The sequence below is a fragment of the Notolepis coatsorum genome (assembly GCF_963971535.1).
Source record: "Notolepis coatsorum genome assembly, chromosome: 15".
Lineage (NCBI taxonomy): Eukaryota > Metazoa > Chordata > Actinopteri > Aulopiformes > Paralepididae > Notolepis > Notolepis coatsorum.
The window spans coordinates 81,043,011-81,070,877 of NC_140179.1; the positions used below are offsets into that span (position 1 = coordinate 81,043,011).

General features: G+C 46.8%; 1 protein-coding gene across 1 annotated transcript; it reads right to left on the reverse strand.

The window, feature by feature from the left end:
• Positions 1-148: 148 nt before the first annotated feature.
• On the reverse strand, positions 149-27,867 carry LOC311241694 (protein mono-ADP-ribosyltransferase PARP12-like). The gene is made up of 8 exons (XM_084330577.1): positions 27,430-27,867; positions 25,209-25,344; positions 23,672-23,909; positions 22,464-22,538; positions 21,873-21,996; positions 21,254-21,422; positions 3,559-3,679; positions 149-337 (listed from the first exon to the last, which is right to left on the reverse strand). Exons 1-8 carry the CDS (start codon positions 27,771-27,773, stop codon positions 213-215), a joined length of 1,332 nt encoding a protein of 443 aa, XP_084186703.1. The 5' UTR covers positions 27,774-27,867; the 3' UTR covers positions 149-212.

The following is a 27,867-nucleotide window of genomic DNA, read 5'->3' on the forward strand; positions in this document are numbered from 1 at the left end:
AAAATATGAATGAATAATTTTTTTTTAATAAAAACATAATATAAACGGCTCTGCATATGAATATGTGTCGATTTTTTGTCAGATGTGTACAGATTGCACATTTCAAATCAAGAGACAATACAATGACAAACATTCTTTGTAGATTTATTTGGTCACGAACACAAACAACACCTACACAAAGCATCCATCCAGCCATAGTCCCTACATCATAGTTAGAATTTACAGAAGCTTTTTGCTTTTTGTTTTATCTTCTTCTCCATATCCGAGGCGGAGATAAAGTTAGGTCGTCGACGAACCTTCTTCTTAGTGTTGTGTTTAGTGTTCCGCTGATACATATCTGTAGTAGAGAGAGAGAGAGAGAGAGGGGGAGAGGGAGAGGGAGAGAGAGTGAGAGAGAGAGAGAGAGAGAAAGGGGATGAGATCAAGTTCAAGTTCTTTATTGTCAAATACACAATACAGGGGACATTGCAGGTAATGACATTTGTGCGTTTAGAGCTCAGACTCAACGGTGCACAATTAAGAAACAACAATGAATACAAGAATGGTAACAATAAGTAGTAGTAGTAAAATCAAATTAAATATAAAATGAGGTAAGATAAATCAATCGTTTACAGAAAGTGTCTTGCGTATAGTGCAATGCATGTAACAACAATGAATACAAGAATGGTAACAATAAGTAGTAGTAGTAAAATCAAATTAAATATAAAATGAGGTAAGATAAATCAATCGTTTACAGAAAGTGTCTTGCGTATAGTGCAATGCATGTGCAGTGCAGGGTGCAGTGTGTGTCCAATAACAATAAGTAGTACTTATTATTAGTACTTTTATTTTATCGTACTACTACTACTTATTATTATTGGACACACACGCACCCTGCACCTTAACTCTTTAATTGCCAAACCCGAGATAAGTGGAGTTAACTCGCCATGCGTTGGACGCCAGAACGTGAGATATCTCAGGTTTTGGTCGTTTATTCTTTTATTCAATATTTTTTATTCATTATTCATCCAGGGACCTTGGTGTTCCCATGAGTCTGAGATCGCCAAAGTGCAATACCGGCCGCATCCATCTAGACGGCGGTATCGAGCACCCTTTGAAACCTTATATCTTGGCCTGTGCAGCGGTCAAATGTCTCCGGGCGCAGTTTTCTGGGTCGGGCCAGTTGAGCGGTTCTCCCAGTTGCATTGAAGCGCGTCAAATGCTCCCGATCCATATGTTGTGGTGGGTTATGTCGTGGACCAAATGGACATCGGATGGACCAGATGGTGATCAAACAATTGGAATATTATTTTTGGAATACTCCCGATCACAGGTAAGGACTATCTGACGTGAATTCTGGCTCGATCGTGCAATGCTTTTATAACGATGGAGCTGATAAAAGTTTAGTGTTCAATACGAATGCCGTTACTGGCAAACAAATAATCAGAAACGACCCCCCTCCCCCCCCCCCCTGCATGTAAGTAAGTAAGTAAGTAAGTAAGTAAGTAAGTAAGTAAGTAAGTAAGTAAAGTTTATTTATATAGCACCTTTCACAGACCAGGGTCACAAAGTGCTTCACATAGTAAAAACATCAATACAATGCAAAAGATAGCAGCATGTTGCAGTTGCATATATATCTGTTCCCACTAGAGGGCGCTCTAGGCAGAGCCACCCAGGTACTCCACCTTGTGGCGAGTATAAAAGCAAAGGTATACTCCCACTTCGTTCTCTCCCCCAATGTCTCTCAGTGAGAGAAGAACAAGTATGTTACTGCTGCTCTTTCCATGTGAATAAAAAGAAACCACACCAGTTCAGGCTCAAGATAGAAACCATGCCTCTTGACCACATTACAGTCTTTAGCTGCTTTTTAAAAGTGTTTACAGAGACCACAGATCTAAGGTCCAAGGGCAGAGCATTCCACAACCTGGGGGCCACGGTTTCGAATGCTCGGTCCCCTTTTTTCTTCAATCTAGACAGGGGGACAGCCAGCAAGCCCTGATCAGACGACCTGAGCGATCTGTTCGTGGTGTATGGACGCAGTAGGTCGCAGATGTAGGCAGGTGCCTGACCAGAACCTTAAAGTGAATTCTGAATTTGATTGGGAGCCAGTGAAGGGAAACTAAGATGGGAGTGATGTGGCAATATTTTCTGGACCTAGTCAGCAGCCTAGCGGCTGCGTTTTGGACCATTTGTAGCCGGCCCAAAATGGATGCATCGAGGCAAGTGGCGGAATGAAACAAAAGCATTAATAATCATTTCCAGCTCTACCTGGGACACAACAGATTGGAGTTTGGCAATATTTCGTAGATGGAAAAAACAGGTACGTGTCAGAGATCTAATGTGGTGATCAAAGCGCATCTGCTGGTCAAAGATCACACCAAGGTTTCTGAGCTTGGGCATCAGATTTGTTGAGAGGGTCCTCATGCATGTGGCAACTTCTGAGGTGACTTTTTCTGAGCCTATAATAAGAACCTCAGTTTTTTCTGCGTTTAACTGAAGGAAGTTGTTGCCATCCAATCCTTGACAGCAGTCAGGCAGTCAAAGAGGGCAGATAATTTGTCAGTTTGTTCAGACTTGAAAGAGACATATAATTGGATATCGTCAGCGTAGAAATGATAAGAGACCTCTTTGAATTGACTAATGATTACTCCCAGGGGGAGCATGTAAAGTGCAAACAGAGTAGGAGCCAGCACAGAACCCTGGGGCACGCCACAGGACAATGGAGCAGTTTCGGATGTGAAAGTGCCAGTAGACACAGAAAAACAGGAGGAGAACCAGTCCAGCGCACTCCCAGTGATGCCAGCCCACTGCCTCAGCCTTTCGATCAAAATACAGTGGTCGACTGTATCAAAAGCTGCAGTTAAGTCCAATAGCACCAGCACAGAAAATGTTCCCTCGTCAGATGATCTCATGATGTCATTTGAGACTCTGAGGAGTCTCAAATGACATGCATTCATGATGAAACATAATACCTATTATAAACATTTGATTTGGGAATAGTAGCGTGTCCAGGCAAGAAACGGCAATGCTTATAGTAGGATTCACGTATGAGGCTATAAGATCAGCCTTTCGGGAATGACCCCAGACCACTCTAAAACCATACTTATATTCACCACGGTATTATAACACGGGAACGTATGGATGAAAAAATGTATTCTTTTTCACATACTGAACAATAGATAGTTGATGTCAAATGGGCCATAGTATTGTATCCATAGCTATAATATAGAATATAGTTATAGCTCTACAAACAAGGTGACGCACTCCTATCTTTTAAAGCGTGGCATTGCTACAACGGGCCCCATCTAATAGCTGGCACTGAATGAGTTAACATGCACATACACAAGACACTTTCTGTAAACGATTGACTATTTCATCTTACCAATTCTTTTTTATTTTATTTAGTTTTATCGTACTACTAATACTAAGTAGTAGTACGATAAAACTAAATAAAATATCAAAATGAGGTGAGATGAAATCAAGTCAACTGGGAGGAAGATCAGAAGAGAGAGAGGCGTAGTAGAGTGCGTCTCTCCGTGGCCACAGGTGGACGGCGATGGGAGACGGATCAGGAGTTACCGTGGAAGCTGAGATGGTACTCGCGGCGCCGTTTCACCACGGTCACCTCCGCGGTCCTGTCGGCCATGTACGCCTTCTCCAGGTCCTGCGATGTCAGGGACGTCGTGCACAGCTTGTCGTCCTGACCGCAGAAGAGGAGGAGGGTGAAAGGGTCCATTAGTAGGGGAGCTCCAGTAGCTCACCGCGTATCTCGGCGCTATTTCGGCGTCGGGGACAACCGTGCGCGTCACGGATCTGGGGTACACGAGTTCGACTCCCGGACTCGCCGTATTTTCTCAGAGTGTCTTCCCCATCTATATCCCATTCAACCTGTTTCTGTCGGTCATGCTTGACCAGAAAAAGCGATAAACGCTAAAAAGAACCAGCTGTCTGGTCAAAGTTTAAAAAAAAGAAAGGGTCCATTAGTCTTGGACCAAGGTTATTATAAAAAAAAAAAAAAAAAAAATGGTAAAAAAAAAAATTCGTAATTAAAAAAAAAAAAAAAAAAACTGAAATTATATTGTGCATTTCTAAAACGAACAAAACTAAAACTTAAGTCTTTGTAAATATGGCCAAATTACAACAGTGCTGTATATACCGCATATTTACATTTACTGCATATATATATATATCCATATTTGTCTGAATGCAACTGCATATATCCCCACTATATACTTACTTGTAGACCTGCATATAACCCATAGCTCTGTATGATAGCATGTACAAATGCTGTATATACCATATATATATTTATTCTCACCGCATATATGTATCCACGTCCGTCTGTACATACCTGGACGTAGTCCTTTTACATATCTATAGATACTATATCTATAACTGTACATATCCTACTCTTACTAGTTACACTGCTGGCCAGTATGACTACAACCATACTGTCTTTATACCTGTATCACAGTACATATTATACTACAACTCTGTACATACAGTACATCTGATTAGTACTACACTCAGTAGTACTAATTTGTATATTTTGTACCCGGTTTAATCACCTGTACATTGTATATTGCCGTTACACTTTACGGTTATATTTGCACTCTGGTTGAATGCCAAACGATAGGTTATGTATATAACCTAGTTATATTAGTATTGGCTGAGCGTCCCGCTCTAGCCTTATGAGATATCCCTTATCTCCTAGTACCTAATGTACTCCAATACGAACAACTTAATGCACCCCACCTGATCGGGCCCCGCCCCTATGGAGGCGTAGCCTATATAACCATAGCTATGGTCACCAACACACTCTTCCTCGCCAAATCTCGTTCCAGCAAAAGATCCCTCAAAAGGGAACTCAGGGCCGCGTAGAGCGGGATGCTCAGCCAATACTAATATAACTAGGTTATATACATAACCTATCGTTATATATCGTATGGCTATCGCGTCCCGCTCTAGCCTTATGAGATATGGGTTAGAGCGGACGCGAGACCCGACAGATGTACCCCCTGAGGACCCGTAAGCCCACATCAAGGGGTGCGGGGAGCCCTGTCACCCCATCCTTCCTAATGAAGGGGGGGCGCAGTTAGAGCTGCCGCGATAACCGCATTACCGCGGTATCGCTGTTGCATCACGCTCACCGCAGAGTTAGGCTGAATACCGCGTCACCGCTGTTTTTTTATCATAATAATAAAGTTGGCTTGCGGCTTTGCAGATATACCCTACTCGGTTCCAAGCGACCCTATTGGGTAGAAGTGGTACCAGAAAAGTCATGTGAAACATTGCAGACCACTGACTGGTCAGAAGAGACGCGTCACAGTTTGGAGGCTCTGAACAAAAACAGAACGCCGCCATCTTTACTGCCTCGCTAAGGATGCATTTCATTCAGGATTTGTTTGCGACAGAACCAAGTGCAATAAACAAAAAAGAATGGATTCACTGTGTATTCTGCCTTATTTCTTGATGAAACAAAACCGACATCAACCCAATTTACCACCGAGTGGAGAGTTTAGTGTCACAACAAGATCGCTGATGTGTTAAGTTTGTTGTTGTTATTAGCCTAATACTACCGTCAGCCGATATACACAAGAGGTAACGTTAAACCCGGGTTGCTTGGTAGAATACACAATGAGAGGTAACGTTAGCTTTGGCAGAATAGACGCAACGAGAGTATGGTTAATGTTGTTATTGATTGATTGATTGATTTAAACTGTGTTAAACTCTGGCTTGCTGCAAGCCCTCGGACATGGCTAATTGGCTATGCCCACGGAGCTTTCGGTGTACACAAGCGAGCGGCACCGCCTGCATCCCCACACGGAGACAAACGGAGTAGTACCTGGCTGCAGTGGAAAAGGAACGAAGTACCAGGTACCTAAAGCGGGTCGAGTCGAGTAGGTACTATGCAGTGGAAAAGCGCCATTAGACTAGAGGCAGGCTATAAGAGTAGACTACTAAAAAAAAAAAAAATGCATTCAAACTTTTTTTTTTTTTTGTGCGCACTGTGCGGTAATAACCGCGGCGGTAGGAAATATTTCGCAAATTTGTGCGGTAAGGAAAATATCAATACCGCGGCAGCTCTAGGCGCAGTCAACTCCACCTGAATGCGAACAAGAGGGACCTAGAACCCCTTGAACACACCGCACAGGCGGAACCACATGTGACTCAACACACTGTGGCCCATACCCACACACTCCTGCTACCCTACCAAAGGACGGGAAGCAGGAAGGCCACAGAACCGCCTGGGAGACAGAACCCCCGGTCACGTCCATGAGGTAAAACCTTACAAAGGGGCCCGGGGAGGACCATGAAGCTGCAGCACAGATGTCCTCCACCGAGGCCCCACCCAGGAGAGCGGCAGAGGCAGCCACCCCACGAGTGGAGTGCGCCCTGACGCCCCCAGGGGGATCCTGCCCAGCCAACGTGTAGCAGAGGGCAATGCCCTCGCACAACCAATGGGACAGGCGCTGTTCGATAGTGCCTTACCGGCATGAGAACCACCGTGACAGACAAAAAGCTGAACGGTGACCCCGAGGTCCTGAGTACGGCTGAGGCAATTCCCAAAGCACGGACCGGACATGACAGGTGAAGGCCCGCATCTAACTCACCACCGTGAGGAGGCGGATGAAACTCCTGAACCACAATATCCCTGGAGCGGAAGAACTCCGGATATTTACAGGCACGAAGGCAGGATTAGGCCGCAGAGTGGCACCGCAATCGGAACGAAAGACAGGCACTCTGGGCGTACCGAGAGCACAAAGCACACCCACGCGTCCTTGGCCTCAAACGGGGCCAAGGACAACCGACCGAGGACTAGGGATGCCCCCCGGACCCCGGTTTTAAACGGGAACCGGTACTATATTAGAAAATACCGGAGTATTTATAAGCTCCGACGTCCTCGGTACTGCTATCGATACTCTAGAGAAATTATTATTATTATTATTATTATTATTATTTAAAAGTTGCAAACGATCTATCCTCTCTCTGTCTCTGCACGAGAAGCGAGCCACAGCGAGTCATTATTACACACACTCCTCGCGAGTCGCTCGCTAGTAGTGCTACATACGGGTACTCCTTAATGAAAGTTCTCCGTGCTGAAGCGCACTGCACACAGACACAGACAGCTCTGAGTCTGCATGCACCGTGACTCGTGATGGCGGATAGAGCGAAGCGTTCTAAAGAAAGTATGGATATACAACGCACGTTGCCACAAGTGCAACAAAACATTTGCCAGTAAGGGTGGCAATACGAGCAATTTATCAAAACATCCGTTGGCAAAACATGATATTAGTGTGCAGAAATGCGCGTATTCGACTGACTTGCGCGCAGTGTTCCATCTGCATCCACGTCCACTGCCGCCGGTAAGCCAAGATACGGAGTTTCCTAGGCTAATAACGAATTATTACAAATAGGCTAATAAACAAAATAATTGTTTAGCTACAAATACTACAATCTAAACTTTTTATAGATCGTCAAGCTGAGGCGTCAGCCACCAATGTGTCCCAGGCCAGTGAGCCCAGGGCCACCACACATCTTCCCTCCACCACCCAAAGTCCTTTCACCCTAGCAGCTTTGATTGATTGATTGAAAACTTTATTAACAGATAAAGTTAATCTGTTTGGGTGTGCAAAGTTGCCTTCAACCCCCCCCACCCCTAAACCCCCCCCTCCTCTCCAACCTGATCGATATGTCTCTAGTCTTTTTTTTGTGCCATCAGGCTGTCTCCCCCGTTCCCCCCATGGTCTCATGTTCCTTTGTTTTTGTTTCTTTGTTGTTTTGTTTTGTTTCTTTGCTTTCGCCTCTTTGTTTGTACCCCTGCTCCCGACTACTGTCAGCGACTTCGGGTTACTGAGAAGCGCTATATAAATTAAATGAATTATTATTATTATTATTAGAATGGGTACAATACAGTACAGCTCAATAAGCTAGAGGAAGGATGACAGAGGATAGGGTGAACGAGTGTCACAGTTCTGTTAGCCTTTTGCATTTGTTGTTTATTATAAAAAGTCTATAATTCAGAGTCAGACACATTTAAAACATTGTTGCTGCTGTTGCTGAAGAAATTATATTCATTTATTATATTTATTTATAAAGTTATATAAAAGAACATTGCTGCTGCTGTTGCTGAAGAAATTATATTTATTTATAATATTTATAAAGTTGTATTTATAAATAATAAAGCAATGTTGATTCTGTTCTTAATTAATTGTCTTTTTTTCTTGCAAAAAAAGAACCAAAAAGAACCGATAAGAGTATCGATAAAGTACCGAACCGTTAAGCAGTATCGATAAGAGTAGTAGTATCGATAAAATCCTAACGATACCCATCCCTACCGAGGACCAGTTGAAGATCCCAAGTCGGAGCCCAGGAGCGTTGCACCGGCTTAACGCGTCGAGCGCCAAGCAGGAAACGCTTCACAAGAGGGTGGCTGAACAAGACATCCCCTCAAACCCCTCATGATAGGAGGATATAGCTGCTGCATATACCCTCACCGTCGAAGCCGACAGTCTATCAAGGAGAGACTGGAGGTAACTAAGGACAGCATCCAGGGGGCAGGAGACTGAGTCCCGGCCCCCCGCCTTACACCACACTTGGAACATACGTCATCTGCCCGCGTAAGCGCGACAGTGGAGGGAGCATGCGCATTCCGGATGGTAACACCATCAGGATCAAGAACCTGCGCCCCTCAACGTACCCGTCCCAACAACTGACCTAACAGATGTATGGGGAAGAATCCCTGGCGGCACGGCATCGGTCCCAGACCTGCCTGGCTATGTCCAGATGTAATCCCCACCCGTCAGGATGAGGACCGCCCCGCGACAGTACACCTGCACCCACATTCTCCCTGCCGGGGATGTGGGGAGCCCTCAGGCCGCACAGGTGGAGGACGCCCATAGCCAGCCGCCCGCCGCCTGGTGCAGACAGGGGGAGCGTACTCCTCCCTGTCTGTCGATACCAGCGTTTCCGTTAGCCGGTAATTACCGGTATTTGACCGGCAAAATCTGTTGAAGTCCGACATATTTAATCTCTCCGGTCTTAATGTCCGGTGAAAATAATTCCCTGAGTCTAAGCACAATTTGATTATTTGAATTGTATTAAAATAGGCTAAAATTAAATAGCCTATGCGATGAACGAAACGATCATTACATTTGTTTCCTCGTTGCTTCTAATAATGACAACGACGTTGTCAGCGAGAGCTTAGTGCTGGGTGTGCAAACTTTTGTGAAGCTGCAGAGCCGGAGCAGCAGCAGCACAATGCAGTATTCCAGCAGTACTCCAATTCAGCCATTTTCAATTCAATGTTGGGTGGGGGGCGCTGCTGTGCGGTCCCCAGAAAAGAGCCAATAACAGCTGAATCAGCTGCTCTGCAGCGCCATACTCTTTGCAAATAAGTCGTTGCGAGGTGGAGAGAGTCGTCACGCAAACCCACAACGATAATGTTGCCGTCTCTCTCTGCCAAATTTCAGTTCTTCGCTTGATATAATTAATACAAATGTCCAATATAACGGAATTCGTTAGCTCATAAAAATGTGATTATAACAGACTGTTGTTTATTAATGTCGGGCGACTGCCCACGGACACCTATTTGATTTAAAGTCGGCAGCAGCACGAGTCTCGGGACTTATTTTATTTGGAATATAATGACTATACACAAAGGTAGCCTAGTTTTAAGTAAAAATATTATAAATCTACATGCCTTGATGATGTCATTCTTTTGTTTTGTTGTCATTTTGCCTATCAATTGTTTTTAAGCTCAATAAACTCTGACCGGAATTTATCTCATTTGACCGGTAGATTGAAATCTACCGGACACTGAGGCCGGCAAAAAAAAATTCTAACGGAAACCCTGGTCGATACACGACACTGACGTCGTATCGTCCGTCCTGATCAACACCATTTGTGGAACAGAAGGACCGCTTTCAACACCAACACATTGAACGTAGCGCAGACCGGGCAGCATGGTTTGCCAGCTGCCCCCTACTGCGTTGGCCCGACGCGTCACAAGCGAGGGAGGCGTCGGTGAAAATGCGACATGAGACAGCGCCGTAACCGTCCTAGGACGGAACCTCCCGAGCGTGTTGACAACACGCTCTGAGAGGGATGCCCATAGCCCTCCAACCGTTGACTGGGAAGAGGAGTACTCTACATCCAGTCTACAGCAACCCCAGGCTGGTAGAGACCTGCCTGGTACGAGACCTGACGATCCACCTTGACCGCGAAGGACCAGAACGTCGTCAGGGCAGAACACTCCGTAACCCCTGACGACGCAGAGGCCCCAGAGCGGCCTCCACGCACTTGGTGAAGATGCGGGGAGTCAGAGAAAACCGAACGGCAGCCTCTGGTACTCATATGCTAACCCTGCAAAGGAAGCGTAGGTAAGCCCTAGGATGGAAGATCGGAGATGCGCATACGCATCCTACAGGTCTATGGAGGAGAACCAGACCCCCACCTGACAGTGTTCAACAGGCAGGAGACGATCCAAAAAATGCTGAACCTTCCCGTGGGACAGGTCCAGCCTGGGACTGACACCCCCCCCCCCTCCCGATTTCTCAGGCAGAGAACACCGGGAGGAGAACGCCACGACGATGGCTTGCTTCGTCCACAGAGATTGGATCTCGTTGACCAGAGCTGTCACTGCTGGAGACCCTGACAATAGGGTCTGTACCAAACGTGAAAAGGGGTGGGGTTGTGTAAACACAAGTCCCCGCCTCAGCGTTCTCTCCATCCACCTCGACATATGGTACTGCCGTAGTCATATGTGATGACACTCCCAACGCACCCGCCGCCATGTGGCGCAGGTCCGCCAGGAACTGTAGATAGTTGGCCCGGTCCCCCCGCTGTGCGTAGCCAACCCTGGAACCGTGCAAGCAGCGCGTTCCGTGTCGGTACATCTGACCCTGACACCACCCACGAGGCAATCGCACCCAAGGGGGGACCCGAGGGCCGGTTTGATACGGGGGGCTTCCTAGGTGAAAAAAGCCCCCCCACTGAACACCCCTCCAGAACATGCTGAGGAGTTGTTCTGCAGCCGGACATGCAAGGTGTAAGGACCCCATGGGTTCCTACACACCGTAGCCCTGCAGTGATATTACTACCACCCCAAATCACGCGTGCCTGCGAGACCACTGCCAATATTTCAGGAGTGGGAGGCACCAACATGATACCTGGCCTGGCGAAGGCGAGGCCGGGGAAGCCCGCACTGTGTGCCTCAAAAGGTTTCGAGCCCCCCTGCTGACAACACTTAAGTTGACAGACGTAACACCAGGCTCAACCAACACAGCTTATGGTGTGGGAGCCGCTTGACAGCACAACATTCTCACGGACAGACCCAGGCTCAGCCATCAACTGGGTGTCAGCCCCTGTCCCCATGAGAAGCGAAAGTGGGGCCGCCCGCGCTTCAACGAAGGCACGTGGCCCGCAGCCAAAGGAAACAATCAGAGCCCACTTTTTCCGCTGGTGTTGGGGAAGGGAATGATCGGAGAGCGGGCTGCTCACGGCAGGACGGTGACGGCTTGTTTGTTCAAGCCGAACCCATCCTACATGGCCGATCCCTCGGCCGCCAAGGCTGTCGGCCTTGTGAACACCTGTCGAATCAACGCCCAGGATACCTCCGGCGGGGGAAAACATGGCCGCCTGTCGAGGGCCTCGTCATCGCCGCTGACGAGGCCGTGCTCTCTCTTCTTCTGGCTGTGCGGTGTGAGGTGGTGTGGGGCCTAGGACAATACCGCCCGCGCTCCAGCAGAAGACCAAAATCCCCTGCGGAGAGGGGAACCCTGAGCGGTTATAGCTTGCGGCTGGGTCAAAGCTAATAACGTCAACAACCTCGCGCGATCAAGGCCCCGCCACCAGACACAATTTTTTTAATAGAAAAAAAAACAGCAAAATACGAACACAGTTCTAATCGCTGCCAATTCCATACCGTGGCGGTACAGGCTTTAGCAGCCCACCAGCCAGGCCGACCCACCCATGGCGTCGGCCGGGCGGGGCACTGTTTCAATATGTCAAAAACAAAGAACATTAGGTTATGACTATAACCAAGTTCTGTCAACACTTAGTGAACGCTCAGCGTTCATTGCATATATCTCGCTTCAGCATATATACACTGAATAATTTCACAAATGTACCTTTAAATGCCAGCATTCATCTGGCCACACCCCCATCCGCTTACCTATATAAGCAGGGGTGGTGCCACACACTCATCTCCTTCCCAACAAATTTCATCACAATGAATGAATGAAAAATCAAGGGCCTGCAGCGTCGTCTAAACGCTGAGCGTTCACTAAGTGTTGACAGAACTTGGTTATAGTCATAACCTAACGTTCTGTTCCACACTAGCTCACGCTCAGCGTTCATTGCATAATAGGAGCTGAGCGGGAGCTAGAAGCTCGACAAATGTACCCTGCTGAGGCCCCCCACAACCATCAGACCAGGGAGGGCCGAGCCCCCCCGACCCACCCTAATGGAGGGCACCCCCCCTATTGGTGGCTTCACGGGAGGGCGACGGACCCGTGACCCACTCAAGCAACTCAACGCACAGGGTGAGCAGACCGTGGCTTGACCCCACGACTACACACACGCACAACCCGCATGCCACCCGGGAACGAACGGAGGGAAACAACCTCGTTACTGCCCCCAGAATCACGGGGTCAAGGGCAAACCCAACCCCGTGGCAAGGCCGTAGCAGCGGAGCGCGAAGGAAGACCCAGACCCACCAAAAGGACTGGACTCCCTGGAATGGGGGCCCGGAGAAGTCCATGATGCCAGCATCAAGACCCCACCAGGTGGGCACGTAGTGCCGCGCCCCCCACATCGCCAGCGTATTCGGACAAAAGCCCCTCAGCCGAGCGGGCCCTGTCCCCCCAATAGCACACCGCCTGGCACACTGACCCTGCAACAGGCAGTCAGCATGGCCGTAAGCACACAAAAAAGGTTAACCAACGGAAGCAGGCAGCGCACCGGGGAAAAACCAGGCAACAGGCTATTAACCCTAGCCTGGAGACTGCGGACGAGACAGGCGCCAGAGGGGACAGCTGAACACAGCCGCCCCGGCGGAAGGAGCGGAAGCTGGCGGCGTTGCATGACCAAGCCTCCATTCAAAAACCCCCACCCAGAGGGGTTGAGGCAGAGAAGGCTGACACGATTGGCAGACGTCATGAACGTGCAGGGGCACCCTCAACCGGTGAACCCGAGAGTTGACACTGCTCCAACACACCAGGGAATCAACCACCTTGGCGTTACCCAATGCGGTGGTTGTTCCTATAACCCCTCAAGAAAAAACTCCAAAACACACCTGCGGGTATACACCGGCTATACCGCAGTACAAGTGTTTCAGTTTTCAAAAAAGGGTTAACCCAGGCCTACGGGTCGACGAAACATTACCTCGGACCGGGCCTGGCGATACAGGAAGCACAGGGTCACCAGAGGAGGTCAAAGACCACCCCAACAGGCCCCTCTTCGCCATGCGTGAGAGAGGAGCGAAAAAGAATGGAGAACCAGCCCCTAAGCACACCGTACTTGGTATTCCCAGGCGGTCTCCCAACCAAGTACTAACCAGGACCAACCTGTGTAGCGGCCGAGATCCGACGAGATCGAGCGTGTACAGGTTGGCATGGCCGTAAGCCATTACGACAGTGCTGAGTAAAAACGTACCCAACCAGGGTCTCCATAGCGCCTAACCCTGTGACACCCGGACCGACCTGGCATTTTTCCCCCTGAAAAAAGCCCAAGTCCCTCAGGGTACCAGAACAGCAGATCTGCATCCCCGGAGGACAACGGGTTCAACTGATCCGGATCAGCATGACCAGAACCAGTCCCGTGCCCTAACCACGCCGACATGCCTACTCCAGGAGAAAGGGCAGATATGCATGTCGATCTTAACATGAAAAGAAGGCGCCACCCAGACGTTCGGGTGAACCGCGCCACCCCAAGGGCGTGAGACCCCTCTACATATGTTCAGATCCATTCCGTCATCATCCCCCAGACATGAACGAGAATCCGTCGATAACCAACCCAGGTCGTGGGATGTGGTCGTCGGAAGAGGAAAAACCCCCATCTCAGTCGCTTTATAAAAACGCCGTTTTAACCACAAGCAACCAAGGCGTGCCAGTCAGTCGCCTGTTTACAGCGAGCTAGCACTATACGTGCGTCGGGACACACCCCCATCAATGAACAGGCTATTTAGACCTGTCATTGAATCCCCAAGGCGCCCAGGGGAACGACAAGAGGGGTGTGACACTTCCTAACTCCAACACTTTTTGAATAGAAAAGAAGGAAGCATCAACAGTATGTATCCCAGTCTACACAGCCGGGGGTAAATTTTTTTCACATTTTTACATCCCACCACCCTCCCATAGGAAGGAGACGGGGATCCCCAGAGAGACTTCCCACGCGAGCTGTACAGATTGAAAAGAATATATTGCACCTTGAGCCATGTAAAAAAATGGTTTTAGGGCTCTCCGGGGAAGAGGCACTGAACCCATACACACTCAATAATCGAATTGAATCGAATACATATACAATAGAATAGGACACCTTCTAGAGGGTCCACTCACTTTGACAATCTGAGGAGGAAGGCTCTGTACTCTGATGGAGGCTCCCTCACATGGAAGAAGGAGTCCGAACTCACAGAAGGCCCGAATAGGCGCTTGGTGAGGAGGAGCCCTGACCACCCCCCTGAAACAGATCCATCACATGGACCTGAACAGCACACGGAAGTCCTACCAACAGAGACGCGCACGGTGACGTACTCTATGGCGGGGGAATTTCTGCTGTGCACACGCCCAATATACCAGGCCGTGGGACCAGGAAACTCCCTCCCCCCCCCCCGTAACGTGCCGAACCGCAACGTGACGGGAACCTTGAAGGACAGGGGGTGTACCCCTGACCGACAGAAACAAGGGGGAGAGGAAAGGTTACCAGTTCACCCCTTTACGACCCCACACCCATGATACGATGTAATGACAAAAAGAGAATATGACAGTCATAGTCAGCTCTATGAAGCGTTTGACAGCTCCACACAGCGCATGAGCTAACCTGCTATCTGATTTTTACTAAGGAAAAAACACAGAATAGAGAGGGCTCTAAGAGCCCCGGTCCAACATACACATGTGCTTCTGTGGCCAGTCCAACCCAGTTGTAGGTCACATGACACACACAACCCATCATCACCTACAAAAAATGGCAAAAACACTCTACAGAGGAACGCCGTTTTTCATAATGAGAGAATACATAATTCTCGATTAGTATCGGCCACAGGCCTTGCTAAGCACACACGACAGCGACCAAACAATCTTTTCTTTTAGGAAAATAAAGTTTCTCCAGCTGTTTTAGCACAACCTCAGCAATCAAGCTAAGGGTTACATCGCATCCCTACCACACAAAAAACACAACGTAGTGCAACATGTCTGATAGGAGGATGAAAAAGTCCCCAGGGAACCGGGGGGAAACACAATCCTCTTATTTTACCCTTAATACGGCCAGTTAAAACAGGAAAACCTGTTAATATGTGAACACTGTTCATTGTCATCACAGGCTGAGAAAAGAACATTCTTTTACTCACTTGTCACTAAGCATAGCTTCATAGGTTAGTTACCTTAGTTGTGAGTACACGGTACATATAAACACACATGATGTTTCTCACACAACAACCAGATCATTTTCACATCTGTAACAACCCGATTTGCACGGAGAAGCTAACTGCCAGTGACAAAGACAGTTCACACATAACTCGCATTGTATCCTAAATGCATTGCAGAAACACACGTTTTGGGAAAACATCGTTATTCACAACACATTTAGAAAGGTAAAACCAGAAGACGTGTTATAAGGTCTGGTCAAACCTTGTCCTACTCGGAACGTAGATCAGCGAAGTGCAGTCTCAAGACACCGTAGGAACACAGCCGTCCTGTGTTGTTCGATCCGGGCAGCGTCGCCGCTCTACCCGTCACAACGGTCCCTTTGTTGATACAATCCTTGCCGTCCTGGCTCAGGGCAGGGTCGACGAACATCCCCTGTCAAAGACGACGTCGTAGTCAAGAGTGTAAAACATGTTACAATCAAAGCACGTACAACAGAGTAGCATTAAGCTAACGGCCGCTCCAACCGTCGGTCGCTATTACCCCTGCTCGCGAGACGCCGAGCGAACGGCGCACGCGACCAGAGGGGAGCTCACGGCGGCGCGCGAGTAGCAGAAGCTACCTCGCGCTGGCCTCGTCCGATAGCAGCAAGCTAACGTTTCCTAGTGATCACAACAGCTAGCGCCGCAGCTAACAGCTGACTGGCTAACAGTAGGCCCAACCTCTGTAGGCCTCGCAGTGATCCCAGCAGGCTAACGCCGCAGCTAACAGCTGACCGGCTAACCGTAAGCTAAGCAGCTATCACTTGAACTTGTACACAATGACATAACACTCACCCAGACAGGCCGTCGTTCTGAAACCCTCCTCACTTTTTAAGAGAAAAGAGAAACAAGATGTCAACACAGCTTTACAACAGTGATTTTACCAACACCCGACAGAATCAGCACAATACCAAACTGGCCTGTGTAGCTGACTTGAACATGGATCTTCCGCTAACGAACATCCATGCACATATCTCCTCGTGAAGGAATACTCTCATTTGGATATGAAAGAAGGGGCTACACGGTGACAGGGAGATACCCACTTGTCCAGAAAACACAGGGATCACCAGTGTTAATGGTCGCGGCCCACTAGTTAAAACTACAATGGTCTTCAGACCAAGGTCTTCTGTCGCCTAGGTGGCTGAACAAAGGACCCTAGCCTGGGGCCGGTTTCCATAAACATTGTCAAGTAGCCCCCATAGCACTAACAGACAAGTGAAGCCCGCCAGCAACAGTACTCACCCAACCTGAAACCCACCGCTTCTCACAACAGCGGCGCGTCCGACAGTTCAGCTGTGGCCTGACAGGTTTCACCCCAACAAACACAGCAAGGAACTGCAGTTGAGAAGCATGCAGCGGCGAGCTCCCAATACGAAAACCGGTGGAGGGTTTTTAGAATGATCACCATCTTCCAGACACTCCAGTGACGAAGACAACATTGCCGTATTTTCTCGAAAATAGTGAGAGAGAAAATAAAGATATGATGTCAACGTATCTCCTTGTTCTTCCTTTCCTTGTAAACAATATTTTTCTGGGCATATGAGCAACACGTTGCTTGTGATGAAATTTGAGAAGGAGATGAGTGTGTGGCACCACCCCTGCTTATATAGGTAAGCGGATGGGGGTGTGGCCAGATGAATGCTGGCATTTAAAGGTACATTTGTGAAATTATTCAGTGTATATATGCTGAAGCGAGATATATGCAATGAACGCTGAGCGTGAGCTAGTGTGGAACAGAACTGATGTTAACACGGAGCACCAGTGGTGGTTGCAAACAGCAACCTCCACTGTGGTGTGCACCATGAAAGGGTTAAATGAATAAAAGAACTAACCCACAAAATACTGTAGAATTAGCAAACCCATAATATACACAACGTTAAGGGGAGGCGGACCAGAGCGAACTAGTCCCGCCTTCATTCAAAATATTCACAACAGCACACCAGCCCTAGCAGGGCTGTACGCTAAGATTTTTCACTAGGGGCACACTTGCCCCTAAATGAGAAATTTAGGGGCAAAACATATTTTTTAGGGGCACATTTTTAAATAACAATTTTACCATTATTTATATCGATTGTTTTTTATTTAAAAAAATAATAATTATATAAAAGGTTTTTTAATAAAATATATATATTATATAATCATACTTGTAGTTGTATTATCTGCGAGACATCGCCACCACGCAACAAGTCTAAATGCTCGCTATATGCAACCAGCTCCACTGTCTGTGTGTACTCGAGTAGCCTCCAGCTACGGCCAGGATTCCCCGGAGCTGCAGCTGGTCCCTATACTGTAGCCTCCAGCTACGGCCAGGATTCTCCGGCGCTGCAGCTGGACCCTATTGACTATATTCAGCGTGCCCTCAGCTCGAATACGCATCGACTCAGTGTTATAAGACATTGATATCAGGAGCTATCTGAACTATTTAGTTTAATGGGACGTTTCGTTTTGAACAGTAAGCTAACGCGAGCTATCATGCACTACTAGACTTGCTGGAGCATTTGTTGATAGCTATCAGTAGCTAGCCGGCTGGCAGGCTCACCAAGGTCCCAGTGTCCCACTAGAGACTAGTGTTTACAACAGCCACGGGTGCGGCAGGGAGGAGGAGCAGCAGACGCCGCAGCTATCTCCGTGTGTCTGAGTTCAGTTCAGTTCGGCTCACTATAGGAGGTCGAACGCGTCGAAAATATGAAGCAATACTAACTTTACTTTTCTTCATAGCTAAATCAGACAGTCAGCCAGTCTATCAGAGTGAGTGCTCAGTCGATTGTTCCCGCTGATCATACCTGCTGAGTGCTCACTGCTCAGCTCGCGTGAGTGACGTCATCGCGTCATCACACGCCTTGGATAATTTAGGAGTGAAATGCGAATGCAAGGCTTGAAAGCACTACTCGCAAGCCCGCCCCCAGATAATATTTACCAATCGCAACGGCCAATTAAAGGGGCAATTCGCGATGATCTCGTCGCAGTGTACAGCCCTGCCTAGCTTAGCCCATTTACCAAAAAAGGTAAACAAAGCCCCCCCCCCCGCACTACTCCCCCAGTAGACACTGATTGACCGTCAGCATAAATGGTTGAGAGGAGAGAAAGCTGTAGCAAAGACAGACCTTCTCATAGCAGAGTGACAGAACGAAACAGTAGCCCCCTACACAGGGCCGCCTCAGGGGGTGGGGGGCCTCGCATTTAAATCTCGCACAGGGCTCACGCATCGGCCCCAGATGGGGACACCGTTCCACAGACCCCGCCGGAACACAAAGGTAACGTATCTGGCTAGGCTACCTAGCCACGGCCTACCCAGTTGTCAACCCATTTACCCGTAAAAAAGGTAAATAGGACTCAGCAAAAACCCCCACAACAGCTACCGACTGACCTTCATTGATGAACCGGGCAAGAGGAGGGAGAAGTGACAACATCTCACGGCGGAGATATTAGAACAGCGTAGCAGTTAGCATGTAGCAGTAGTGGTAGCATGTAGCATTAGCGATAGCATGTAGCATAGCATTAGATGTTTAACAGCACGCCCAAGACCATTTGGAAACCGTTCACTGCAGTGAAACGTTCACCAAACCATCCTGCCCCCGGTGCCAACACACAACATGGTTGTGTAACAAAACAAACCAGCATTACTAACACTAATACCCATGCCTGAAGACACAGGGCCTACCTGGGTACAAGCTGGCCCGACAGCCAATCTTGCACAGCTGAACCTTGGTCTGCTGCCATCAGACGAGGAACATCAACATAGGCCCGTCGTGTCGCTGAAAACATGCTTCGAAGATGCCAGGGGCCAGCAACCTCCGGTAAGCTTCCAACATTATGAATCTTCTCTGATCTTTTCATCCTACTAGTTACATACGGTGCACGCAGCCGTTATGATGGAACGAAAATAGAGGAAGAGTGTGTTGGTGACCATAGCTATGGTTATATAGGCTACGCCTCCATAGGGGCGGGGCCCGATCAGGTGGGGTGCATTAAGTTGTTCGTATTGGAGTACATTAGGTACTAGGAGATAAGGGATATCTCATAAGGCTAGAGCGGGACGCGATAGCCATACGATATATAACTTATTTTTGTTGTACTGTACTTGTGCTGTATAATGACAATACATTTTAATCTAATTAGTCAAGGTAGCAAGCACGAGGAGGTATTGGTGCACAAGTTTATCAAGACTTGGGTGTCTACACGACTCAATTGCCTTCATGAAGTGAGTTGACTATATTACATAATACCTTCCGGCCTTCTCAAATCTTGCCCCTAACAAATACCCCTGATGTTATAATAAACACCAAAAATCTACACAAACACAATCACTCATACATGCATCAATGCACCCAACACATACATGTTCTTATATAACAGTTTACACAAAAAGTTACTATACTATTTCCCCATTTCGGTGGACCTTAAATGTTCTACACAGGTTTCTAAGGTATACCTTTTCAAAAAGGAGCTTGCTTCTAAGAGAGCGTTTCCTAGAGAGGTCCCTGAAGGACAAAGGTACATCATAAGGTGGAGCTGTCCTTCACTGTGGTGCTGAAAAGTGGATCAATCTATTCCTCCTAATCAATTGTTTCGCTTGTATAGGATGTTGTGTCGGCCTAATAACGCTAACTGTGACAGGATGAGCGGAGCGTGTCGCTGAGGGACAGCCATAAGTGCCCTGGACAGCCCTTTTAAAAAGGTAGACCTTTCAGAAGGTATAGCTTAGCTTAACCGGACATGAAACTTACCAATGTGTTCCGTGTCTCTAGTGAACTGTAGACACCATTTCCTCAATTCATTTCAATAGGGCCCAAGTCGAGGAAAGTTGAAAACATAGTGGAGGAAATAAGTGTCGGCAGTTCACTAGACGTCTGCTCATACAGTTTCTGGGGGAGGAGGCGACACGTGGGTCCATGTTATGTCTGAATAACATAGGATTCAGGTTTTTTTTTTTTTATGTGGGGAAACAGCGCCCTTTATCTCTCATCATCATACAGGGCTGAAGGAGACACCAGAGTTTTCTTCCCAACAGTGAAACGATAATTATGCTAGCGAAGTGAATATAGCAAAATGTGAGTAGAGCCAACTGGCTGTGATAATAGCGACAAAAAGGTTTCCCCAACTGCAGAGTACATTGACAATAAATAGCCTGCCTCACCCTGGCAGACAGGTGTCACTACACCCGTGTTGACGTACAGCTGAAATACAACCAATGTTCCACTGTCGACTGAAAACACACCTCCTCAAACAATATCTGAAATAATATCAGATAATTTTTTTATAAAATAACCCTCTAACCTTTAACATTATGTACCCTAATACAATGCTATTCTTATACTACTACCTATCTTGCTAATATGTCTATACTACTATGCACTCAAGAGTGCAACACTCAAGCTCGATATTATTTGACAAACAACGCCACTGACCCTTAGCTGCCAGACATGTACCCCTCCTGGTGACTTGTTGTTCACAATCTGTAAGTCACTTTGGATAAAAGAGTCAGCTAAAATGACTAAATTGTAATTCTGAAGCACATGTTGTTTTGTCGAGCGATTAGCGAATGTGTAAAACGAGTTTGTGTAAGGAAGACACAGTGGAATTCTCCTTTTAACTTCTAAAAAGTGATCCCAAAATAAAATTACGAGACAACTGCGGCCTAACGGGACTCACAGGCCGTCCGTACTCGCTCCAGTTTTCGTGGTCGCCCTTGTAGTACCACAGCCACTGGGTTGTCAGTATGATGTTGCCGGACTTTGTAACCGAGGAAACCGTGGAGAGGCGGCGGATGGGGTCCAACTCCCGTGTCATGGTCAGGAAGTCTATGGGCCGCGCTCCTGTGCTGTGAACAGAACAACCAACAAAGCGTTTAAGAGAACACGCCAACATTTTGGGAAATTAGCTAGCTTATCGTCTTTTCCAGAGAGAGACAAGAATATAGAGACCAGTGTCCTCTCTGCGCGTTCAGTAGAAAGCCATCTGGCTGCACGTTAGCCTAGCTTAGCACAATGAATGGAAACAGACTGATGGGTAGCCTAGGCATTGTCCAACTAACAAAGGCTACCCATCACTGTCCGCTTCCATTCATTGTGCTAAGCTAGGCTAACATGCAGCCAGATAGCTTTCTACTGAACGCACATGAGAGCAAACTGGTGTCTATCTTCTTGTCTCTCTCTGGAGAAGACATAAGCTAATTTGCCAAAATGTTGGCGTGTTCCTTTAAGCTCTGTGCCTAGCTCCCGACGAGAGCGCTACAACGCCCATCGGCGTTCGGAAGGAGCCGACCCCTGACCTTTGCGTCTTGCAGGGATCGCAGAAGGCCCGCTCGATCTGCTCCGAGTTCCTCAGGTCCCTCCAGCAGCTCCCGTCGAACACCTCCCACTGGTAGGGGAGGGTAGTGTGCATACGCATACAGACTAGAGAGACAGACAGACAGGACAATAACTTGTTGACTAGGGGTGTAACGATGCGACCTCACAACGATTAATTTCGATTACGATTATTGAGGCAACGAGTCAATGAATCATGAAATCTCTTCATTTGACCACGATTCGATTAGATACATTTTCGATACATTTTCTATCAGTTAATTCCCCAAAAAAATTTGAATACACAAATGTGGCTGGGGGAACTGATTCACTCAGCATGAATGGACCATAGGTCAATAAAAACAATACACAAAAAAAATACATTTCCCCCCCCCCGATTAATTTAGATTATAATCGGTCCAACATATTCAAATCGATGCAGTTGAATCGTCACATTAGAATCGATGCATTTCGATTAATCGATGCATCGTTACACCCCTATTGTTGACACAATCTCACCCAAGGCAACGTGCAAAAAAACTAAAGCCAAATCGGCTAGAAGGCGGCGAGCTCACCCTGTCTGATGCAGATCATTTGGAGGAAGTTCAGGCAGATCTCATCCCTCATGTGGACTGGGGCACACATACTCTCTGACATACAGAAACATATATATATAAAATTGTATTCATAAAAAGTCCAATATCGATGTATCTGACAATATTCTGACACATCCTTTTGCAGGACAGCCTATTTGTACTGCCTGCAAAAAAAACCTGCATGGTTTGGGCCTAAATCTGCATACAACTAGCATAAATTGCCCATGGCTGCAAAGAGGAGCCTTGTGTGGTTCCAATGAGCCCAATTTCATTCGGATATCTCGGTGAAGGGCCATGCCCATTTTCCAAATGTAACTTGATTTTGGAGCAATATGTATCCCCTTTGCGGGTGATGTATAACATATCTTCATGCCAGCTCAACATGAGCCTGCTACTACAGCTACATAAAATATGGCTAACCAACAGACGGGATTACCTGTGGGGGAATCATTAACATTGAGATACATAATGTCAGTAATAAGCCAGTAGTATCATGGCAACAGATTTATCGGTCAGGCTCCATTTTATTTTTATTTAACCTTTATTTACCCAGGCAAGCAAGTACGAACAAATTATTATATACAAAAACAGCCGACCAAAAAGCAAAGGCCTTTTGAACGAAGGGGGGGGGGGGGGAAGCTGCAACAAAAACAAGGTTATGTACATGCATACAAGTAAAAATAAAAAATGTACTAGGGATGCTCGATATTGGCTTTTTTACCGATACCGATATACCGATATTGTCCAACTCTTAATTTCCAATACCGATATCAACCGATACCGATATATGCAGGTTTCCCCCCCCCAAAAAATTTAATAATTTCAGGTAATTAACATTACATATCTCTTGTTGTGGAATTAACACAACATTATGCATACTTTTGACAATAAATAAAATCTGAATTTGTTCTTACTTGCTTGCCTGGGTAAATAAAGATTATAGAAATGTAAAAAAAAAAAGAAAAAAAAAAAAAAAAAAAAAAAAACGATACCGATATTTTCCGATATCACATTTTAATGCCGATATCGGCCGATAATATCGGTAGGCCGATAATATCGGACATCCCTAAAAATTACAATAAACTCTAACACACACGCAAATACATACACACACACACTTACCTCTGGGGACGTAGGGCGTGGGTGCAGTGAGGTGGTGGATGTTCTGGTAGATGACACACACTTACCTTTGAGCGTGGGCTTAGCGAGGTAGTGGATGTTCTGGTAGATGAAGGGCAGGTCGCGGACGACGTCTCCACCGAGGCCCCGCTCCTCCAGCATGCGGACGACGTGCTGCCGCTTGCACTTGAGGCCGAACTCACATCTGCCCTTCAAAAAGTGCATGCACAGGTGCAACTTGGTGCAGTTGTCCATGAAGGTGCAGGCGCCGTGCGGCCCTGTGCCCTTGTTGTAGTCAGAACACACCTGTAGAGGAGGAGGGAGGGAGCACACGAGGAACACCGTCGATTCGCTGCCGCAACGTGTTTCACTCACACTTTCCAAACCAGATCCAGAGTCTCTTGGGACAATCACAAGTCAATAATCCAAACCTCTCACACACTACTTTACCTCTCCGGAAATGGACACTTCCCTCTCAGGTCAAACGCACATCAACAGGGCACTTTTTGTTTTTACATTTTCTTTTGTTGTTGTTTTCTTTTTTTTTTTTTACAAAACGGGGTCAGGTCCTTCAGGGGCATTTCTTCGTTCCAGTTTTTCTTCACCCAGTTCTGGGCATTATATTTTCTGGTGTTGGAACTATTTGACTTGACTTGTTTTTTGTAGTACTCCTTTTTGATTGTGGCCAGTGAAACTGCTCTCATTCGAGGAAGTATCATCCAAATCAGATAGCTGGATTCTCGTTTCACCGGTACCGCTACGTCTACAGGCGCTTCCCCCTCTCTAGCTCTCTCTCTCTCTCTCCCCCTCTGCAAAATCCCAGGAATACGAAAAAGGCTACTCTGGTCTTTTGTTCTTCTCCAGAGAAAAGTCGAAACGACAGTGAGCTGCGGTGGAAACATTTCTCCAACGCTTTACTAAACAGAGAGCACAACTTAAGAGCACTGACAACAACGCCAGAGCGCCACACAAACCACCAGAAGCACCTGCAATGCAAAAATAAATTCCCACATTTAAAGGGGAACTATTTTACTATTTCTTTCACTATTTGGGCACTTTTACACAATTCCTGTGAGTCTATGGAACACCTCTGTAATATATATTTTTTTTTTATTTCATTGTTTTGTATTTCTAATCAAGTCCTCAAAAACAGCATTTTTCTACCTCAAGATCTTAAGCCGTTTTGAGCCTGGGCTCCTAAACCACTGCACCGCCTGAACATTATCATGCAGCGGTGTCTCTCTGACATCACAAATCGCGCACATTTTCAAATGACTCAGTTCAGTGAGGGTGAATATTGTGAGAGGAGAATTGGAAGAATGCGCCAATATGAGAATTTTGAGACATAGATCATATTAATATAAGTTCACATAGCTAGGAAACAATGCTAAACACTCAAAAAGGCCATTTATAAGATAGTTCCCCTTTAAACGGAGGTCACAGTGGATAGCAAAACAAGCATGTGATAAAAAATAAAATAATAATATTTTTCGCAAAGAACAAAGGAAAACGACAGTATTTGGCCAGCTTGGAAGTGCAAGGGATACAGATGTGTGTCCCGCCATAGGTGAGCCAATCACATCTTTGGGCACATAGGTGCATTACCTCCGGCAGCAAGGTGGGATCGTTCTGCAGGAGCAGTAGAAACAGGTCGTCTTCACTCAGCTCATGCAGGGTGCACTCTCTCAGGATGGGGTAGTTGTGCTCTGAACGTATATCATGGGAGAACTTGCACGGTGTCCTACGAGGAGGGGGTGAGAGACTCAAACTGTCAACACGCAGTCTATTACACATTCAAAACCGCTCTTAAAGAGCACCTACGGGAGGCTGCAATTCGAAACTGGCCACAGTAAATGTCCAATGCCCCCCCCCCCCCCCTAATAGACAGTCTCCTCCCCACCGTATGTATTCTCTCCCCACCGTATGTATATTTCTCTCCCACCCACCCACCCACCCGCTCCTAATGTACAGTCTCCTCCCCATCATATGTGTATATTCTCATCCCCACCATATGTATATAATCTCTGTCAGGATATATGGGTAACAGTACTGTATATTTGCATATCATATATGTCACAAATGTAACAGTACTATATACCTGTATGTCATGTATGTCCCTATGCCATCAATGTCATGATGTCATGTATGTTGTGTAAGTCATAAATGTCACTATGAATTGAAAATGGGGGACCCTGGTGTAAACAAGACAAACGTCTTTCTCTGGTCTGCATCCCCTTAACAATTGTGTGTATATTGAGCCGTACTGTATTGTACCCATTCTGCAATCTGTTAAATAAAGTTTTCATTCATTCATTCATTCATCACTAGATCAGGTGCATAACAAAAAAAAATACAGAAGCACTGTTGTATGTTGCAGGTTATTAATTGCACCAGTCAGACACAACACGGGGGCGTGGTCAGGGCTGCTGGCGGTGGTCACTCCCAGAGAAGCTAACTCGGGTTAGCAGCAAAAGTGATTGATTGATTGATTGAAAAGTTTATTAACAGATTGCAGAATGGGTACAGTACAGCTCAATACATACAATTGTTAAGAGGATGCAGACCTGAGAAAGACTTTCGTCTTGTTTCCATCAGGGTCCCCCATTTTCAATTCATCATATGACACACATGACATACAGATAGACAGTACTGCTACATCTATACATTTATGACATACCAGATTTTCAAATACAGTACTGTTTGTGATACTAAAAAAATCCAGAAGAAGAGTATATACATTTGACATAGAAACTGTGCATTGGGGGAGGTTGGGTAGGTGGGGTGGGGCTGTACATTGGAGGTGTGGGGGGGGGGGGGGGGGGGGTTGGGTAGGGGGGGGGGACACACACTGTACATTGGAATACTGACATACATTTGACATGGAAACTGTACATTGGAGGAGGTTGGGTAGGTGGGGTGGGGTTGGGTGGGGCTGTACATTGGAATACTGACAAAGCCATGCTTGGTCTTTATTGTACAACTGGGTTAGGACATTTGTAGGGGCCAGTTTTGAATTGCAGTCTCCCGTAGGTGTTCTTTGAGAGTGTTTTTGAAGGTGGGTAGTGATTTACATTCCTTTACAGCTGTGAGTAGGGCGTTCCACATTGTTGTGGCATAATTGCGAAACGTGTTTAGTCCCTTGTTTGAGCCGAATCTGGGTTTTACATGATTTGTGGAGCTCCCTCTGGTGTTGTGATCGTGGTATTCACTGACCTTTGGGAAGTATTTTGACATGTACATGGGTACCTTGGTCGTGTAGTGTGAATGAATGAATGAATGAAAACTTTATTTAACAGATTGCAGAATGGGTACAGTACGGCTCAATACACACAATTGTTAAGGGGATGCAGACCAGAGAAAGACGTTTGTCTTGTTTACATCAGGGTCCCCCATTTTCAATTCATAGTGACATTTATGACATACACAACATACAGGTACAAACAACCCGTTACGCCCCCCCTCACTCTCCAACCTCAGCATGCATAGACCACACTACAGTAAAATACTTATTCTGAAGACATTATTGTTACTCACAAGTGTATCTTGTAGACCAGGCCCATTGCAAGTTGCCGTACTCTGTTGTCTACTCTAAGCCATCCTAGGTTGGCAAAGTGTGCAGGGGTGAGGTGGGTTCTAGGAGTCAGGTCAAGCAGTAGTCTGACTAGTTTGTTTTGAGATGTTTGTAATTTGGTTTTTAGTACCATGAGGTGCAAGCATAGTCGTAGTACCCTTGAATGAGTGCTCCTGCCATCCGGTACAAGAATCGAGTTCGTTGATTGACTTTTTTTATTACATTGGAGGCCAGCTAAACAACAAAGACACTCACCTGCCTTTCCCATGTCTGCAATTTCCATAAACAAAATATTTACAAAGGTGCAGCTCCTGGCAATGCGAGCAGTCCTGTTTTCTATACATCTTGCACAGTCGCAGCGATGTTTTCGCGACAACGGTACAGTTAGCGCCCCACTCGCCCGTCCACTCCTCCTCGTTCTTCACGATCACGAAGCGGGGGCACTTCTTCACGATGAACCACAACTCGTCCTCCGTGATGTCGAAGCGCTGGAACACATTCATGTGCAGCTGCAGGAGCACCATGGAGCCTTTGTTGTTACACAGCACACTCGTCGCATGGTGAATGATTCTAGCGTTAGCGTAGCTGGAGTCGGACATGTTGGAACCAAAACACAACAACAGGCGGATGTCCGATCGCCACTTCTTCTTCTTCTTCTTCTTCTTCTTCTTCTTCTTCTTCTTCTTCTTCTTC